The 19,799-nt window shown below is 46.6% G+C and overlaps 1 protein-coding gene across 2 annotated transcripts in view; it reads right to left on the bottom strand.

Annotated features, from left to right (window-relative positions):
* Window positions 1–19,799, bottom strand: part of FAT4 (FAT atypical cadherin 4) — a 366,865-nt gene that overhangs the window by 145,625 nt on the left and 201,441 nt on the right. The window contains exon 2 of one of the 2 annotated variants that reach the window (XM_080373767.1): window positions 3,750–17,715. In XM_080373767.1, coding sequence (XP_080229893.1) covers window positions 3,750–9,044 — 5,295 coding nt within the window. In that variant the 5' untranslated portion in view covers window positions 9,045–17,715. Of the gene's footprint in view, window positions 1–3,749; window positions 18,631–19,799 lie in introns of those variants that run through there. The other variant, XM_080373766.1, reaches the window with a different exon arrangement.

Raw genomic sequence — 19,799 nt, 5'->3', positions numbered from 1 at the left:
ACAAAGCTTTACCCAGCTACTTGCACTTTTCGGACCGCCCCTCCCACTTTCTCTCCATATAGTAACAACAAACACGAAACATACACAAATACGAAACCTAGCCCTAAAAAAACTAATCCACAAACTGTAAATAAACAAACTGTTCTTTGCCTCCTGTGTTTATGTTTTACTGAAAATACAATGTAAAGGTTCAGTTTGGAGGCAGGACAGCTGCTTTGGGATCCGAAGGGGATTCACCACAGCCCTTCCACTGCATAGCTCTTCCCTCCCGCCCTCGCAGTCAGGGGATCTATAGTCTGATCCTATGGGGCAAACCCCAGGGATGGATGAGAAAGACTGGTAAAAGCCTTTTTCAGTTGTAGCACTGGGCAGATCTTTTCAATGTAGATGATATTATTAACAAAACAAGAACAACAAAGGTGGAGTTTAGTGTCAGAATTTTTTTTTTGGGGGGGGAGGGAATCACACCATTTCCCAAGGACAAGGATTGATTCACTTCTAAAGCAAGTGGTTTCATGAAGCCTGCTCTTTTATACTGCCTGCTGGCTAGACAAAGCCTAGTCACCGTTTCAAAGCTGTAAATATCTCTATTTCACACCAGGTATCTACCACCCATAACCATTCCTGAAGTCTACATTAGACAAAAAATCTATTAGCTTTTTTCCTACTGCTGCTGTCTTCATCAATCTCAGCCAGCAAGTTTAACACCACGTGGCTCTGAGTGCTCAGTGGCTCACTCGCATGCCACAGAGCAATTAAGATGATGTCTGGCATCAGGGCAGGAGGCATAGCAGGCAGTGAAGAAGAATGCAGAAGTTTTTAATCATATCCTGTTAATGTTTTCCCCTTTACCTACATTCAGAAACAAACCCCAACATACTCTTCATAAGGGAAGAAAGAAAATACACAATATTCAAGCTTTTTCCTCACAAAAAAAAAAAACCTACAAACAAAAACCACCACCAAACACACCATCCTCCCAAAAAAGAAAAAAAAAAACAACAATAAAACAACCAACAAACCAAAACCAAACCAAACTTATATCCAGTTTATCTGTTCAGAAAGCTGTCAGGTAGAGTGGTAACAGACTTATTAGGCTTTGTCTGCACATCTGCATCAATGTTTTACAACTTACTTCTCAAGGGGGAATCTAAAAATTGGTCAGTTTTCATCTGGCCATATATATATATATATATATAAAAGTTGTAGACATTATGGGCAAAAGAATGCTTAAGTTTTATGGCTTTAGATATTCTATAGGTTTGTGAACATTCATTGTCCTTCATTGGTGTTCTGGTTATACCACTGCTCAAGCCATCACCTGAAAAACCAGGACTGGACTGAAACATTAAACCTTCTGAATTACACATGATACACAAAGACTTTAGCAGGAGTGTGCTTTAAGGTGGGTTTCCAAAGGTAAGAGATTGTGTTTACATATTTGGGTACTGGCTGTTTTTTTATGAAAGAAGACTGGCAGCAAATTCGAAGACCAAAACATGTGCCCTGCATACATCAAACCAAACCAAAAAAGTTGCCATCCAAAAGCAACATGGAAAAAAGCTGCATTGCTTATTCAGCACCCACTGACAGTCAGCTTGCACAAAGAATGCCACTGTAGTAGTTCTTGTTCAAGTGTGGGACAGCAAAAGCCATTCCAGAGAAATTCAATCAGTCAAGAGAAAGACTGCATATGGTTATGTTTTTTAAAGTTGATAGCTGATTATAATTTATAATGTATTTCTAAAAAAGCACAGTAAGCTAATTACATTTGGGAGAAGCAGCATTTTAGAAACTCTAAAGATACAAGTAGTAATAGGAAATCCTAGCTCCCAACTATTGCTTTCAATGTTCTTAACAGAATAAAACATTTGCTTTTGATTTCAGGAGTGGTTTGTATTCAACAATGTAAAATTTGTTTAAAGTTTCAATGGCGGTTCTCCTCCTTGCTCACCAAATAGTCACATTAAATACTTTTACAATGTGCAAGACTATTGCAACCATAGGGTCTCCTGTAAGTCCTTCTACAGTCAAGGAACTCTTTGGTCATGCAGGCAGACTCAAAGTTGAGGGATTACAATCCAAATACTCACTGACAAAGGCTTAACCCTCAAAACAACGGTCTACCAAGACAAAATTTAACATAGTAATAATTAGAAAAAATTACAAAGGTTAAATCTTTTACAAATACCAGCAGTGGTACAAAGACCTATGTAAGAGGAATCTTCTCATAAGAACAGCATGAATTATTTAAACCAGCAGCACCACTAGAACAAGCAATTTTCCAGTACACTACTGTTCTTCAAAACATGGTAATCAACAGCATGTAGCACACGCACCAAGATGAGCTCTCCCATACGTGCTAAGAATTCTATCTTTGAGAACAGTGCTCAAACTCTCCGCCTCAACAATTACTTTGTAGAGCATCAGACAGTATAGGACAGTGAGGTTTCATACCTGTACAGAACATACTTAAGCCACAGTAAAACAATGATGAAGTGGCTAGGAACAAAAAAGCTACAGCTGCCAAGTGAGAATCAGAAATACCACATCTGCTAAAATCAAAAAGAAAAAAAAAAAAAAAAGAAAAAAAAAGAAACAAAACCCACCCAAACCACCACAGTATGCTTTGTGGCTCAGAACTAAGACATAATTCCTGCGAGGAAGTATAGCTGGAGAGTAATGCCTGGGATGCATAGGGCTATGCAATACTGAGGCAATACGTTCGGCTCGTGAGGGAAACGCTTGAACTGCCACGCACTACCAGCATCCTCTGCTGGTTGACCCACTCAGCAGTGCCAGCCCCAAAGTGCCAGGACCTGCAAGTGAAATGGCTCACAGTGAAGTGCAGAAGGCAGCTCCAGAAGATGGTGCAACTGAAAAACAAACACGAGGCTCCCTGCCGCACCAGGCTTCTCAGTAGTCCCGCAGAAGGCAGCAAGAATGGTGTAAACTATCAGCTCTGTGGCTCAATTACCAGACACAGCAAATAAAACACTGATACTTCACAGATGATGTTTCAACTCGCTTTCCACCCTTTGCTCCTGAAGCTGCTCACGCAGAGAACATTAAAGACCCTTCAGTCAAGGTGAATGGTTTTGTGATAAGAAAGGTTGCCAGCTCAAATGTTACGCTTTTACCATCTGTCACATCCAAGGACAGAAACAAGGCCATTTTTATAGTCATCAGTAAGGGCAAAGAAGTAACATAAATCAAACACGCAGGAGTAGACCTATCTGAGGGACTTAACCCGGCAGAGATGCCAAGCACACCCAAGACTTGAGACACCAGGTGAGCTGGTCAGAGAGCAATCCCCTACTGACCAGTTCTCAGATAAATACTGACACAATGACTGTAGCGAAAGCAGTTCAGTTAAACATATATATATATTCACATAGGAATAGGAAGATTTAAAACAATTAACAATTGTTAAAATGAGAAGGCATGTAAAACTCCAAAACGTCCATTATTACAACTTTTAGCAGCTGAAGTACTTAGTATCTAAAATTCATCTGACCGAGATTGTGCCTACAGAAGCCAAATTTATGCACTACGCCTAAGCCTCTCTCAAATTTCTAGAGGCAGCTTTGAGAGAAACAGATTGAGGCAGACTAATTGAAAGGTTATCAGCAGCCTTAACTTTCAGGTCTTTTGCAGTGTGCTACCATCTGTAAAACAGCTAACAACAAATACGCAAAATGGTTCGTTTAGAAAGCAAACAGGTAGTAATTACTGAATTAAAGCTTTACCTCTGCTCGTTGCGTGCGAGGCAGAACAGACGACTTTTCAATGGCATAAACATCCACCAAGTAGAGGCGCGCTCCTTGCTCCCTGTCCAAGATGGCAGCGGTCTGGATGACACCAGTATGGCGCCCAATGGTGAAGAGGCGCCCAAGACTCTTATCTTCGCATCGGACAGACACAATGTAGTATTCCACCTGAGCTTCAGAGCCCCGTGGACTTGCTGCTTCGATAGAGATCACGTTTGTCCCAATGGGCTCGCCTTCTTTTAAGATGGTTATGTACTTTGGCTGAGTGAAAACAGGCCCATCGACCCCTTGCAAAATTATAGTCATCTCGGTGGTGGATTTTCTCCTTTCAGGGCCAAGATCCGTGGCAGAAACTATGAGATTGTATATGAGTTGAGAAGGTACCAAAGCTGACGCTACTCTTAAGTCTCCACTGTAGCGATCCACAATAAAGGTTTCGGTATCTCCATTGACTATTTCATATTCCACTTCCCCATTGGCACCCTCATCAGGATCCGCAGCAATAATGGTCGTCAGGATGGAACCGATCACAGCCGAGGGGTCGGCTGCGAGAGCATTTTGCGATACGAACACAGGAACATTGTCATTTTGGTCCGTCACCAAAATGGTCACATTCTTCAAAGCAAATCGTCTGGACTCCACAGGAACCGCCTGGTCGGTGGCTTTGACTGTTAATTCAAAGAGATTAGCAAACTCACGATCTATTTCAGCGTTGGTAAATATTGTCCCTCTCACTTCATCTATACGGAAATGATTACCCCTTGGCATCTGTTGAATGATTGCGTACGTCAGCTGCCCGTTAATATCTGCATCCGGATCGTGAGCAGTCACAGAAATAACAGAGCTACCAACAGGAACATTCTCAACAATAGATTTAAAGATGTCCCCTGGAGGAAAATTGGGAGGGTTGTCATTGAAATCCCTAACATGTATTACCACTGACATTGTAGATGACCGTGGTGGCCTTCCTTGGTCTTTTGCTGTTATATTTAGCTTATATAGAGACTGTGTCTCAAAGTCCAGTTTCTTTGCAAGAAAAATACTACCAGTGTTGGGACTGATGCTAAAGGTCCCATGATTGTTTGTCCCCGTAATGCTGTAGTGGAGGTCAGCATTGTCACCTGAATCGGAGTCAGTGGCAGTGACAGATGACACAAGTTCACCAACCCTCATGTTTTCCAAGACATCCACTAACAAGGTTGATTTAGGGAAGGAAGGACTGTTGTCATTTTCATCCAGCACATCAATGCTCAACATGCAAGTTGAGCTTAGGGAAACTGCTCCAGAGTCTACCGCTTGGATGACAAGTGAATATGACGCAGTAGCTTCATGATCTAGTTTGCCTACTAACGTCACTTGGCCTGTGCTACTATCTATCGCAAACTGTTTTTCTTCATTCCCCTTGATTACAGAGTAGTGAATCAATCCATTAACCCCTTCATCAACATCTGAGGCAGAAACTCTCAGCACCTGTGTCAGATTTGCTGCCAATTCTGATATAGTAGCTTGGTAAAGATCTTTCAGAAATTTGGGGGCATTATCATTGATGTCTTTCATGTAGATTTGTACAGTTGCCTGGTCCTTTAGAGGCTTTGGCAGTCCCTGGTCTGTTGCTATTACCGTGAGACTAAATACCGCAGCTCCCCTTTGTCTCATAAGAGCTTCTCTGTCAAACTGATGAGTGCTTCTTATTTCCCCTGTTACCGCGTTCAGCTCAAAATCTGGCTGCATATGCTCAAATGAATATCTGACTTCACCATTTGGCCCAAAGTCTTTATCTACAGCATTTATTTTACCTACATAGGATCCACCCCTCTGCTCCTCTTCAAAATAAAATACGTAGTTGGTGCTGTTGAACAGGGGCCTGTTATCATTCACATCCTCCAGAATTACAGTAACATTTACGGTAGCATTGAGTGGTTCTACTGCTCTGTCAGAGGCAACAACCAGTAAAATATATCTTTCCTGAAGTTCACGGTCCAGTTCACTTTTTATATACAGCTGACCATCTGGGAATATGCCAAAGGCATCCCCAGTATTTCCTTCAATTATGCTGTAAGCTATTTCACCGTTCACTCCCGAGTCTTTGTCGGAAGCCTGCACCTTAAAGAACCTGGAATTCACAGGCTCTGACTCCAAAATAGTAATTTCATAGGAAAGCTGGTCGAACGCAGGTGGGTTATCATTTACGTCGTGAACAGAGACAGTCAGGATAAAGTTGGAGGACAGCTGCGGCACCCCCATATCCGAGGCCAGGATTTCAACCTGGTAAGACCCAGCATTTATGTCAAGCGGCCCTATTAAGCTTATGGCACCCGTTTGCTCATTGATCAAGAACAAGCCCTTTGGGTTTTGCTTAAGGCTGTAAAGGACCATGCCATTAACACCTTCATCAGGATCAACAGCTTTGGCCTGGAATATGGCATGCCCAGCTTTCCAGTTTTCAACCACATTTACACTTTCCACCGCATGAATAAAGTGTGGGGAATTGTCATTTAAATCTTTGACAGTTATATTAACCACAGCATCACCAGTTATCACCCCACCGCTAGCAACTACCTTCAGCTGGTAAAACGCTTGCTCCTCCCTGTCAATAATACTAGCTGTGGTGATCTGTCCTGTCACCCTGTTGATGGCAAACACGCCCCTTTGGTCACCTGTTGTAATAAGGTAACTGATGTTGGTGTTGAGGTCCATGGTGGAAGCGAAAACAGTACCTACATGGTAACCCAGGGCAACATTTTCAAAGACAACAAAACTGTACACGCCCTGGCTAAAAACTGGTGGATTGTCCTGGGTGTCCAAGACAGTGATGGTGACAATGGCTTGGTTCTGTGACTGAAGATGGCCACCATCAGTGGCCACGATCTGCAACTGGTAAGCAGTTTTCTCCTCCCTGTCAAGGGCTATTTTTGTTGTGATGACCCCTGTCTGGCCATGGACCTGAAACCTAGAGGTGTCTCCAGCAGAGATGCTGTACTTGACTGTCCCATTGGGTCCCAGATCAGGGTCTGTGGCAGACACTGTGGTCACATAGGTCCCAGCTGGCTCATTCTCTTGGATATGGGCAAAATACTGAACAGGATAAAACACAGGGCTATTGTCATTCACATCCAGGAGGCTCACGTTAACTCGGGCTATCGAAGAAAGGGGAGGAGAGCCTAAATCAGTGGCCAGGACCTGCAGGGAGAAGTATGCCTGCTCCTCCCGGTCCAGCTGCGAGACAGTGCTGAGCTTGCCCGACACAGGATCTAAGCGAAAGATCCAGCGAGGGGTCACCGAGGAGGGGCCAACTGCTGCCACCACTGGCTCAGCTTCCTGCAGGGAGAAGCGGACAGTCCCGTTGTCCCCCAGGTCCCCATCTGTAGCGCTCAGGACCAGCAGCTCAGTCCCCGACGGGGAGTTTTCAGCCAGGGACACCTGGTAGCCCTCGGGTTGACTAAAGCGAGGTTTGTTGTCATTGACATCCAGGATGGTCACCACCAACTGGGCATAGGAGAACTTGGGCTGCACCCCCTGGTCACGGGCACTGATGTTGAGCACCACCTGAGAAGCAGTCTCCCGGTCCAGCCCGCTGGAGATGGATGTGCCCATGGCATGCCCAGTGGTGCTGCCCTCTGGGCCGGCTGTGGTGACCAACCCGCTGTGTTCGCTGATGCGAAACCAGCCAAGCTCATTTCCCGAGACGATGCTGTATTTGAGGTTGGCATTGAGGCCCGAGTCACGGTCCGTGGCACTCAGGCCCCGCACGTAGCTGCCCAGGGGCACCTCCTCACTGATGTTCACCCTGTAGACCGACTGCCCAAAGACTGGAGGGTGGTCATTAATGTCATTCACAAAAATCACCAGGCTAGCTACAGAGGAGCGGCTGACAGGAGCTGTCACCACCCCATCAGGGGAAAAGGTAGAAGTTGGGGAGCCCGGTGGTGCCGGCAGGGCTCCATAGTTATCCGCCACTGCCACTGTCAGGTTATAGGCCGGGATGCGCTCCCGGTCCAACGCAGCTGCTACCTTTATAAGGCTGAGGTTGGGTACCTTACTACTGTGCACCTCAAAGTGCTGCTGCTCGTTTCCTGCCAGGATTGACACAGAGATGTTCCCGTTGGCTGCAGGGGAGTCTGCATCACTCACTGTCAGCAGGGCCACCACTGTGCCGGGGGCTGCATTCTCGTCCACGGAGGCAAAGCGGGAGGTGGCTGGGAAATAGCGAAACTTTACCCGGGGCTCGTTGTCGTTGACATCGAGCAGGCGGATGAGTGCCTCAGCCCGGCCGCTCAGTGCTGGCACCCCTCGGTCCATGGCCTGCACCGTCAGCGAGTACTGCTGTCGCATCTCATAGTCCAAGCGCTCCCGGATGCGGATCACGCCGCTCTCAGGGTCCACCTCAAACGGGAGGCTGCCAGCCCCCTCCCCGCCGCCACTGCTGCCATCACCTCCTTCCAGGCGGTAGCGGATGTCAGCGTTGGTGCCTTCATCAGCATCAGCTGCAGCGACCTGGAGAACACTGGCCCCAACAGGCGCATCCTCAGGCACTCGTGCCTGGTAAAGAGTCTGGCTGAAGACGGGTGGGTTATCATTGATGTCCTGGACAGTGACGTTGACCTGAAGGTACCCCCGCCGACGGGGCTCGCCCTTGTCCTCCACCTGCACCAACAGCTGGTAGCTGGGGGTGGCCTCCCGGTCCAGCCCACCCCTGGAAACCAGGTGCAAGAAAGCTCCTTCACCGCTGGGGTTGAGAGTGATGTTGAGCCGGAAACGTCCCTCCTCGTTGCCGGCCACGATGCGATAGGAGCCGTGGTCTACGCCGTTGGTGCCGCTGTCGGCGTCGGTGGCCGTGTCCAGGATAAGCTGGCGCCCGCTGCCCGTGTCCTCCTTGAAAGTCACCACGATGGAGGGGTCGGGGAAGACGGGCGCGTTGTCATTGAGGTCGAGCACCAGGACCCGCACCTCGCTGGGGTAGGTGGGCTGGCTGGAGAGCACCACCAGGTCCACCACGTCGCTGGCCAGGCTCTCGCGGTCGATGGTGGCGCGGGTGTGCAGGGCGCCCGAGGTGCCGTTGATGGAGAAGAGGGCATGGTGCTCGCTCAGGCGGTAGGTGAAGCCGGGCCGGGTGGCGATGGTGCCCACCCAGGTGCCGGGCGGCTGCTCCTCCAGCACCCGGAAGACCTGGCGGGGCTCCGCGGCGGCGCCCAGCGGCAGCAGCAGCAGCAGCGGCGGCAGCAGCAGCAGCAGCGGTAGCAGCGGGGCCCCGCGGCCGGCGGCGGGGCGGCCCATGGCGCCCCGGGGGGGACGGCGCCCCGAGGCCGCTGCTCCCGGCGGCGCCCCCCGGGGATCCGCCTCCCCCCGCTCCCGCTTTCCCGCCCGCTCTCCTCACCCGCGGAGGCTCCGCTCGCCCTGTCCCGCCGCGGACGGGAGCAGACCCGCCGGCGCGCCGCGCTCACGGGGCGCTCCGCCGCTGCCGCTCCTGCCGCCGCCGCTCCTCCCGCCGCCGCTCCGGGGCTGGGGGGCGGCCGGGGGCGCCGCGCCGCATCGCCGCTCACCAGCCGCCGTCGCTACCGCCGGGAGCCCCGCGCTCCGCCGCTCCTCAGCGGCCGCCGCCCCGCCACCATGCCCGGGCGCGGGCGCTCAGCGGCGGTGCTCAGCGGCGGTGCGCGGCGCCGCCGGGTTTGTAATCCAGGGCCGCAGCACTCGCCGCCGCCCGGCCCCAACTTTGCCCGGCGCTCATTGATCCCTTCCCTCTTGACGCCCGGGGCCGGCTCCCCCCCCGGCCTCCCATTGGCCGCCCCGCCCGCCGGCGCCCCGCCCACCGCCCCGCCCCGCCCGGCGGGGGCCCCGCCACCCCGCGCACCTGGGGGTCCGCCCCGGCCCCTGCGCCCGGGGGAGGCGGCGGGGCAGGGCGGGGGGGCTGTGCCCATCCGGCTGTCCCGGGAGGGAGGCGCAGCCCCCCCGCCCGCTCCCGCGTGCAGTGCGGAGGGGGTCGGGGCGGCGGGGACCCCCCGCCTCGCCGCGGTCGGGCCGAGGAGGGGCGGTGTCGCGCCTGCCCCGCACGGCGAGGGACGTGGCGACGGGCGGCCGCGCCGCGCCGCATTTTTAAAGCGGGTCTGGAAGGAACTTATGGGCTGCGCGGGGGGCGCGACACGTTATCCCCGCGAAGATGCTCCGCTGTGCAGCGGTAAACTTCCCGGGACACGGAGCGCAAGCGGCAGCGCGGTGCCGGCAGCCCCGGGCCCCGCCGCGCTCCAAGCGCGGGCCGAGAGCGCCCTCTGCTGCCCGCCGCCCGCCCGGTGAGCCGGGACGGGACGGGACGGAGGCTCGCTGTCCCGGGCGCGGGGCTGGGGGAGTGAAGCATCGCAGGGATGCAGGAGCATCACTTGGAAACTGCGCCCTAGGTGTGGGTGAGGGCGCCGCCCCCCCGCCAGCCCACACCTTGCTCCGTCCCGACCCGGTGCAAGCAGCGCGGAGAGCCCTAATCCCGCCGGGGGCCAGGGCAGGGACGGCCCCGCGGCCAGCGGGGGCAACAGGCTGATGCCGAGTTCGGTGACACCCCAGCGCGAGCAGGGATGCCAGCGCGGCCGTCGGCCAGCCTGGGGGCAGCAGTGCAACTGACCGGGCACACGCAGCCCAGCCACGTAACGAAATCAGCAAATACGGAGTTTCTTTCTCCCCGTGAAGTAGTTAATGAACCCGGCAGTGGATTTTCCAACAGGAAAAAGTAAGAAAAGAGAGAAGTTTGGTGAAAAGATACTAGGAGAGCGTACGAGTAATGTGGGGTTGGAAGAACTGTGAGGATAAGGTGTCAAAGGCAGTTTGTGTCACGTCCATGTCGTACTTTGCCCCCCCACCCCCCGATGGGATTTCAAAAGGAAGATCAAACAAACAGTACCGGGAGCCTTGACCGGGTTAGTAGGGGCGAAGCGGTGGTTCCTGCCCCTGCCCGGTACCGTCACCTAAGGCAACGAGGTGCCTCGGGCCATCAACTCCCGCAAACCCCCTCTCCGTCGGGCGAGGAGCCCCCCTCCACGGCCAGCACGGCCCCGTGGCACGGCGGGCGGGAGCGCTGGTGCCCAGCACCCCTCCCTGCACGGGCACCCCGTGCCACCGCCGGGACCCCCCCTCTCGGACGCGGCTGCCCTCAGCCGGTGTTTAGTTTTGCACCTTCCAGCATCTGCTGCCGACACGGAGAAGGACGTTTGTGCCTGAAAGTGCTCGGCTTTTTCTAGCCGCCCTGGACGGCTCTGTAGGAAACAGCAAATTTACCTACAAACTGTTAGTGGAAACGCCTCCTTTCCTCTTGCAAGGAGCGGGACGGTAAAGCGATGCGACAAGTGACCGCGGGCCCTGCCTGGCTGCCGGGATCACGTACCGCTGTTCAGGTCTGCACCGGTTCTTTGATGTTTTACTCCATCTACCGGCGCGCACCGAGCCGTGCCTGCAGCAAGCCCTGCGGAGCTGAGTGGCTGCTTTATTTCCACCACAAAGATGCCCCTACTTGAGATGAGGTGTTCGGAATCAGCAGAAAACAACGGTACTACTCCATTCGCAAAAAGAAAAAGATTATATGGGGTGAAGAGGGAGGATTACCAGCATACGCCAGCATCAGCCTTAGCCAGGATAACTCTTCAACCGTTTGCCTCTACAGGTGTTTCTCACTGCCTGGGATTTTTCACATCTGCTCACTAAACTTGAGTTCAAAGTCAAAAACACAGTACTGAAAAACACGCTGGGTGTTCTGACACCCCCCTGGAAGGATTTTGGTCCGTTTACTAACGACTAGGTCAGAATGCATCATTAATCAAGTATATTTTTTGTGTGGAACAGACACAATCTTGGTCTACCGTTGTTCAAGCTTTTCTGTGCCCACAGTTTGCACTTTCCTCTGGATTCTTCTCTCAAATGCCCAAATGAAAAATACTGCTACAAAAGTAAGCAAATTCAAACATACTAAAACTCAGCATCAGCCTTTTACATGCTGTACATCTGAGGTAGGCAAATTGCATAAAATTCTGGAAAAGAGACTGTCTAGAAAACAGGAGAATATCTAGACAATAGGTGTTAAAGCACCAGGTTTATTCTATTCTAGACACTTGCAAATAATGCCTGTCAATATTGGATACCAGAATTATGACACGTGCCCCTTGCATTATATTAACACAAAATGATACACTGCAAAATTTTGCAATTTACATAAAATGAATAAAACTATCTATTTGTCAGCTTACAGTGTAATTTACTATTTGGAATTATATCACTGATCTTATACGATGACTTTAAATATCATCAGGTGGTTTCAGAAACAGCATTGCTTAAGCTTCTTGTATCCGTAGATGTAAAGCTAGCTTAGGTGTATTTCTAGATATAAGCTACCTACAAAAGAAAAAAAACCCACCAACTTTTAAATTCCTGAAGTGTTTCAGTATATCAAAATCCCATCTCATAGTATTCAGAAAGTATTTTTTCAATCAAATTATTTACAGACATTATATAAAATTTACAGCCAATTTTCAGTTACCGAAACAATTTCAGGCAAAAAAAAAAAAAATCATCATAATATTCTCATTGCAGTTGTATTCTATTTTTAATGTGAGCTTCTATTTCAAACGTAGCCACAGGTAGGAGATGTTTTAAGAATAATAATTTTACGGTATTCTTTTTTATTTTGGAGAAAATATTTTAATGGCTAAGAAAAAAAAAAAAAAAAAAACAACATTGAAAATTAAGCAGCTATGGTAGATATAAACCAACACAAACCTGCCTATGCTGTCACTGCTACTGTCAGCCAGACACGTTTTCAGTGAGTTAACAGAGCAGCGTGGTAAATCGCTTGAGAAAGGTTCTCTCGTCTGTCACCGCCCATAATTTTGCCCCCTGAAAGATGAACAGTTTGTTTATATGAAGATGTGGATGTGACTGTGGATATCACAAATGCTACATTATTTCACATATCAGTAGCAAAAAGACAGGACATTCCAGGAAAGAAAAAGAAAACAAAAACAAAACCAAAAAGCAGTTAAGGAAATCTTGATTGCTAGCCACAGGATCATGGCCAGCGAGTGCCCTGAGTCGCAAACGAGAACAGTGCCAGCTGCGTAAGGGCTCCGCATCTTGCCTTGAGATAAGAGTAGTTCTGAGGCACTTGCTGGGGTAGGAAGCAGGAGAAAAATCAACCATCACCTGCAACAGTGTTTGTCCTTGTTATTCAGACTGAAACTGAAACAAACCTGTGATTTTGTTGGCGTAGGGAAGCTACTAAAGAACTAAAACCTGTGGAAACTGTGACCATCTCCAGTGGAAGTGCTACCCGAACTGCTTCAAAAAATCAAAATTCTGGGAACTTTAATAAAGTTTTTGGGGGGTTGGGTTTTTTTTTTGTTTGTTTGTTTGTTTGTTTTTGCTTAGCATGAGGGTAATAAAGAGAGAGGGGGAAGAAAAAAAAAAAAAGAAGAGAGGTTTTAAAACTCAGGGAAACTCCCCAGATCCTTCCCTGAAGCTCACTGGAAACTTTCAGTGTGGATCTGTTTCCCCTCTGTAATTCTTAAAGCCTATGAGTAAACCATGACAGAGAGACATCCTAAGCCAACTTCTACTTCACATTGCATTAGCCTAAGTCTAGAGTAGCTCTGCTCATGTCAGTGGAATTACTCTACCCACAACATGGGTAGAGGTTTGACCCCTCCTAGATTAAAACAAATAAATTTAGACAGTTAAGGCTATGCTAGAAAGTGTTCCACCACTCACGACTTGTAAGAACAGAAAGAAAGTGAAGAAAAGGTCATTTTGCACTTTTCCTCTTGCCTACAGCTTTGTTGATAACACAGCCCAACACTTCATCAGGCTTTCACCTCCAGATACAGAAAAAGCAATCTAATCCCAACACCACCCAGTTCACACTCCACTGCAAAAAATCTTAATAGCTACCTCACAGTGTCCAGTGTCAACAGATCAACACATCTGGCTGTCACATTTAATGTGTTTCCAGTGCTGTTTTGCCCAAAGCAGCCAACGATACCGCTGAAATGTTGTACTGGAAGGCACAGAAAGTAGAGCGGAGAAAGCAAGAGGCACAGAAAGCCAGCAGAGAGCTGATGAATGAAATGAAAAGCATGGTAGGGCAGAAAGACAATGTTTAAGCATGTTTCCTTCCTGTGTAAGCTAAATTAAAATTGAATGTGTACCCATCATCTCACACAGTCCTCGGAGGTCTCGTGCTTATAGTCGGGTATTACAACAGGCAAAGGATTTTATTCTACAGCCTGAATAGGAACCAGTTACGATTTCAGCAGATCTGGCAGGTAGGTTTCTGTGTTTTGTACTTGGCGAGACCACAAAAGCCCCGTTTGATGCACCGCACTCCTGAGGAACCTGGGACTTGGCACTGGGCATTTTCATTATTTCTTGCAGGCAGCTGGAGCCTTGCCCACACTTAGATCATTACAGTTTACAATGGATTCTACGATCTTACAGGTCTTTTCTAACGTAAATGGTTCTGTCATCATCTACAGACCCCAGCTTCATTTGTGATAAAAGATACCAGAGTCCTTTTAGGATGGACTTGATCTTCTCACCTGCCTAATGTCTTCCTTGCAAGGGCACATGGTGGAACTAAAAGCTGTTCAGAGGCCTGCCGAGGTCTTCCCAGGAAGGAGTTTCTAGTTTCACTAGGATGATATATCAAGGAAAAGTCACCGCAGGACTCCAGGAAGAGATTCCTGTACTCCTATGTATAGCAATCGAATCCATTAACTTCTCACCAGCACTGCGCCGGGGAACTTTGTAGTCAGGAAGTCAGGCAGATATCCGTCTGAAATCTTAGCATGTCCCAGAGATACACCAACAGCTCCCCTCTCGGTGTGAGCTGTGCTCTTTTTTCCTATATACACAACTTTATGCTGTATTAAAATGCATCTTGGTCTGAATTCAGCTTTCCAGTAGATAAAGATAACCAATAATGCAGCGTCTCTGGGGACATAACCACTCAGTTTTATGTTTTCCTATGGGGTGTGCTGTATCTCAGTCAAAAAGCATTCCAAATTGCTCTGAATAACTGACTTATCCTTTTGTTACACCACACATTTTGCTGTTGGCTGATGTTTTTATCAGAATTATTTCCTTCTAGACCATTGATAAAGGTCTGCAAAGGTATTTGACCAAGACTACATCATGGCTGGCAGAGCCACTAAAAACACCTTAACAGAATGAGGATAGTTCATGAACTTTTTTTTTTTTTTTTTAGGTCTGTGGGTCCACTTGTGTTACTGTATTGAACACAGACTGCTCTCTGAGCAGGGATATTTTATCAGGATTCATATGGGATTAAATTAAATGCTGTAAAGAACCCTAGTATCACTACTCACAAAACCAATATCAAACTATTTTTATTAGGTTTTCTTGTTTATTTCTTCAATAAATCCTATTTTTAAGCACATTGCAAACCAGCTTGGCATTCGGTGCTTTAATTCTGTGCTTGTGTGCCACAGGAGCCTTGCATTTTTGTATGACAGACAACAGACTAACCAGTTTGTCCTCTCCAGCCTGTAAAAGTATATAATGTTAATAACGGTCTTTTAGTATTCCATTTATATATTCAAGGATCTGTTTAAAATGAGCATTCCAGGTCCTGGAAGCCAACAATTATTCTAATATTGTTCTTTCCCCCCTTTCTTTCTTTTAATGCTCAGAATCCAGAATAGCTGCTTTGCTGACATTATTGTACTCAGCCATCTGATGCTGTGAAAAGAGACAAATTATACAGTGAGTCCACAGCAGCTGCCAAGAATGGAGGCTATCTTTCAGACCATTGAAAGCAGTTAAAAATATTTGTTTTCCTGGCAGAATTATAGCTCAGTCAAAACTTAAAGCACATACTTATATCAACATGTATCAATCACTTCTTCAAGCCATGCCGCCTTATAATCTTAGTGCTAATGCAAAGTCAATAAGCCTAATTTTATGACCAATATAGGCATCTAAACTAGCATTCGATACCGGAGCTAGGATTTAAGTTGCATTTGTAGGTGTCCATGTTTGAGGTTGATTGTCTCCACTCTTTTTGTTTGGGGAGATTTATTTTTATTTGACAGTTTTGGGGAGGGAATGATTTCAGACAGGACAGTGTAGATTCCCAGTTATGTAGCTCAATAAGGTTTTGTGTGTTTTATAAAACTGCATCATTTCACAGCAGTCAAGACAAGAGCTGCAGTTCTTGACTTGTACAGTAAATATTGCTTTTTGTTCTAGTCCTCTCCTTTTTTTGTGTGTTTGAAGACAACCAATGTTTTCCTCATCAGTGGTCTAGCATGAATTTTTCCAGGAGTTTTTACCATAGGACCGTTCTTGTCACTACTCACATAAAGCAACATTCAATAATTCTTTACTTGTTGTTGCTGGTAAAGCCTTATTCCATGTCTCGATACCAGTCCAAGCCAGCTTCTTTTATTGGCCTATAAAACCCCTCAAAGGTGGTATTTCTCTGTTCTGGCAGGACTTTATTGGAGGTGCTATGACAACCACATTGCTTGAGAACTGTGAACATCCTCAGAGCAGCGCAAGAGATCAGGCTTCAGGCTGGTTTATCACAGGCACGTTTTGGAACCTGCTTTCTACCCCTAACAACACACGCACACCCAAAGTGTTATTTCAGGCCCCCAAGTAGCATGGTAATCAGAAATGCTAGGTCTTACAATGAAATTGTGAATTTCCCACTAAAAAGCTTGATGGCAAAGGCAAGTTTTATTAGATGTATTCTGGTAATTATACAGTTGCAAAGGATAAGAATTTCCCACTCTTTTACCAGCTTCTCAGCCAGTTTCTTTACTTCCTAGAATATTCTCCTAGCTTTTTATCTGAAAATGGATTTGTCTTATTCCTCGGTCTCATTTTGAGACATTTCTTTCTTAAGAGGGTGCAGCATCTCTTTGATGAATGATTAAATCTAATTCTTTTTTGTTCTTTTACTGAGCTTTCTCTCCACTGGCTCCTTTTACTAACTGCATTCAAATTTCTAACACCACTATGCATTTCACTTAGGGGCTGATGGAGTGGAAAACACCTTTTCTCCATTGTTTTCTCATTTGATGTTATAGGAATGAAATACTATTAGATTTTTTTTCCCCTCGGGAGGCAATATAGCAGTCATTGAGGCAGAAAAATATTGATTTCGATCAATAGGTGTTGAACCCAACCTTCTTCATTATTATTCTGCATAAAAACAGAGATATGAGCACAGGTGGCCAACTGCAGGGTGGCAGGTGAGTTAGAAAGAACACAAGCCAGCCTATAGCCAAGAGCAAGCAAAGCAGCAGTGTAACCACAGATAATTTGAGACTCCTGACAAGAGGGTTGCTTTCCCACAATTGCCTTTCACGGGGACTTTCAGCAGTCATTCGTGGGTCTCCCGAGGTCCACATGTCATGAGTTGAAAGACATGCTGTAAAATCTCTAAGTGTGAAGGTACGTGATTGCTACTGCCTCTGGAAAAGAGAGGGAGAGCTGGCTGCCAGAGCTCTCATCATCATCAACTCTGCCTGGGACCTTTTGATAAACACGGTCATGGGGCTCAGAGCTATGACCTCAACACAGAAAACCTTTCTGGAAATTTATATGATATGGGAAATCATACCTGCAGACACAGGCAGCATTATTTTCAGTGTGCACACCCACTTTTCACTTGTTACAGAACCAGCTGGCAAAAGCAAGTTATTTCTTCTTTGCCTTGCTGCGACTGTGCACTTGTCTCCCACCAAGCCTGGGGGGGAGCTTGCTATAGCTGTAAGCAGAGTGTGTCATTATATAAAAAGCAAAACAGATAATAACATCATGGAGCCCTGTTACTGATATGCCATGTTTAGTCCTCATAACATTCAAGTTTTACTTGCTCTGATGCTAAAGCATTTCAACTGGAATAGTTATAATGTGTTGCTGAGGATCATGTCATCCCAGATAGCTGATACTGCTGTACCTCTTTCAGGTCTGATTCAATTCTCTGTTGTCTTCCCAATCACATTAATGAGAGCTGCATCGGTCTTTTGATATTAGCACTTGATAGACTCACTGTGCTTTGAGAAAAACATCAAAATGTTCTCCAGCCATGTTTTATAGCTTAGGAATACACTGGTCTGAACTTGGTAGTTTTATTTTTCAACACCTGTCTGCAACAGTATGCTTTCCTTTTACCTTAACAGCTGGAGTACTTGGCAGTGAACTTAACTGTATAGGGTGGCTATGACTTTTTTTTTTTTTTAATTACGAGTCTTTTTTAATAGCTTATGGCCTGGCTGTTGGTAAAACCCTGCTGAAGTCAGCAGCTGCCACATTTACAAAGGTTTTTTTTAGAAACCTCCTCTACAATTCAAGGGTTAAATTCAGCGTTATCCCACTCAAAATCACAACCCCATCAAACAAACCGAAGATTTCCATCACTTCTGAAGATAAACCAAAAAAAAACCAAAACAAAACAAGAACCAGGACAAAACCAAACAAAACACAGCACACAACCCTCCCTGAACAAGTAGAAATCCTGCAGTTTCAAAAAAACCAAAACAAGCCTGTACTGCACCTCTGGCACTTAAGGACAACTGAACTAGTCAGGAGAAAGAAAAGAGATTCTCAAGGTGACTGCTAATGTTTCTTTTAAGTTTTGTTCTTCTGATTTCTTTGCCACAAGATTTAAAAGCCTAAATAGTAACAGGTTTGCCTCATCCTCTTTTCTATTTTCAGTGTAAGACTTCCACAGATGGAAGTTTGTAAAATAACTAGAAAATACTGGAATATGTGGGATGTATAGATATTATAACGGCTTGGAAAGTCACAGATGGAAAGTGCAAATTAAAGAAGAGCTTTAATAGCGTTCTGTTCATTGTATAAACTTAGTAAATTCGTCAGTTTAAACTTGTTGAAAGCATTGCGATTTTTTTTATAACTAAAGATTATTTTGATCCCGAAACTGTAATTTCCTGGGAACCCACAAGATGGTAGAGTTCAGCTGAGAAGATAATCTGCACTGAGTTACTGCTGCCTGGACCACAAAGACATAGCATTGTTAACTAATTATTAACTAATTTTGCTAATGTCCCAGAAGCTCAATTTCAATCTCCCCCCTCCCCACCCCCCACCCCTAATCTGTGTAAACATTTGGAAAGCTTTTTGTTTCTTACTTAGCCTTTGTCATCTATTTGAAAGAAAGCGAATAGATGCATCTCATTACTCTTTCAAGCATCTGTATACCATATTCTGGATGCAGTTGTCTCATCTGGTGTGTTTAGTAACGGGATGCAACTACTGGCAACAAGACATTGGGAAAATTGACTATTTGTCTTTATTCCAGCAAATCTGTAATACAGCTTAGTACATCAGTTACTCTGAGGCTGCTGGACTTTTACTAAGTCTTCATTAAAAAAACACCACCTGTCTCTAAACCAGAAATACAGCCTATTATCCAGTAAAGCAGCTCTGCAAATCTACAAATCTGAACGTTAAATCTGCTCTGATGCTAAGTGGTGCTTTACTGACTCTCTTGTCATCACACCATTTGTTTAAGGAAGAGAAAGAGTAGCCATAATGTTTCAAATACAGTGCTTAAAGCAGTAAAGCCATTAATATAAAAATTGCTCAGAGGAATAAAATTCTGGTATAAATTTAGCCTGCAATGGCAGCTATTTCAGCACAAGTATAATTAGAGGATAAAGCAAGAAAAGCTAGGAAAAGGTCCTGTTAGAAATATTGTTGATGTACGTTACCATCATTTATGTGTTTGCAAGGGCTGTCTCCAGTAGCCATTACACTACCAATTTGGAGAGCTGAAAGCATCACCCAGCAGCAGCTCCTGCTTCCCAGCATCCTGCAATCCTCTGGTCAGATGCTGTAGAGAAAGACCAAGGAAAAAAACAAACAAACAATACCAAAAAAAACCCCACAAAACACACACACACAAAAAACAACCAAACAACAAAAAACAACCACCACACACCAAAACAACACCAAACACACCCCTAAAGCAACCTAAACATCAACCCTTTCTACAGGATTTTAGTTACA

This window comes from Falco punctatus (assembly GCF_963210335.1).
Source record: "Falco punctatus genome assembly, chromosome: 1".
In the NCBI taxonomy this organism is placed as follows: domain Eukaryota; kingdom Metazoa; phylum Chordata; class Aves; order Falconiformes; family Falconidae; genus Falco; species Falco punctatus.
The sequence above is the reverse complement of the archived record's forward strand: the minus strand, read 5'-3'. Positions and strand labels throughout refer to the sequence as shown.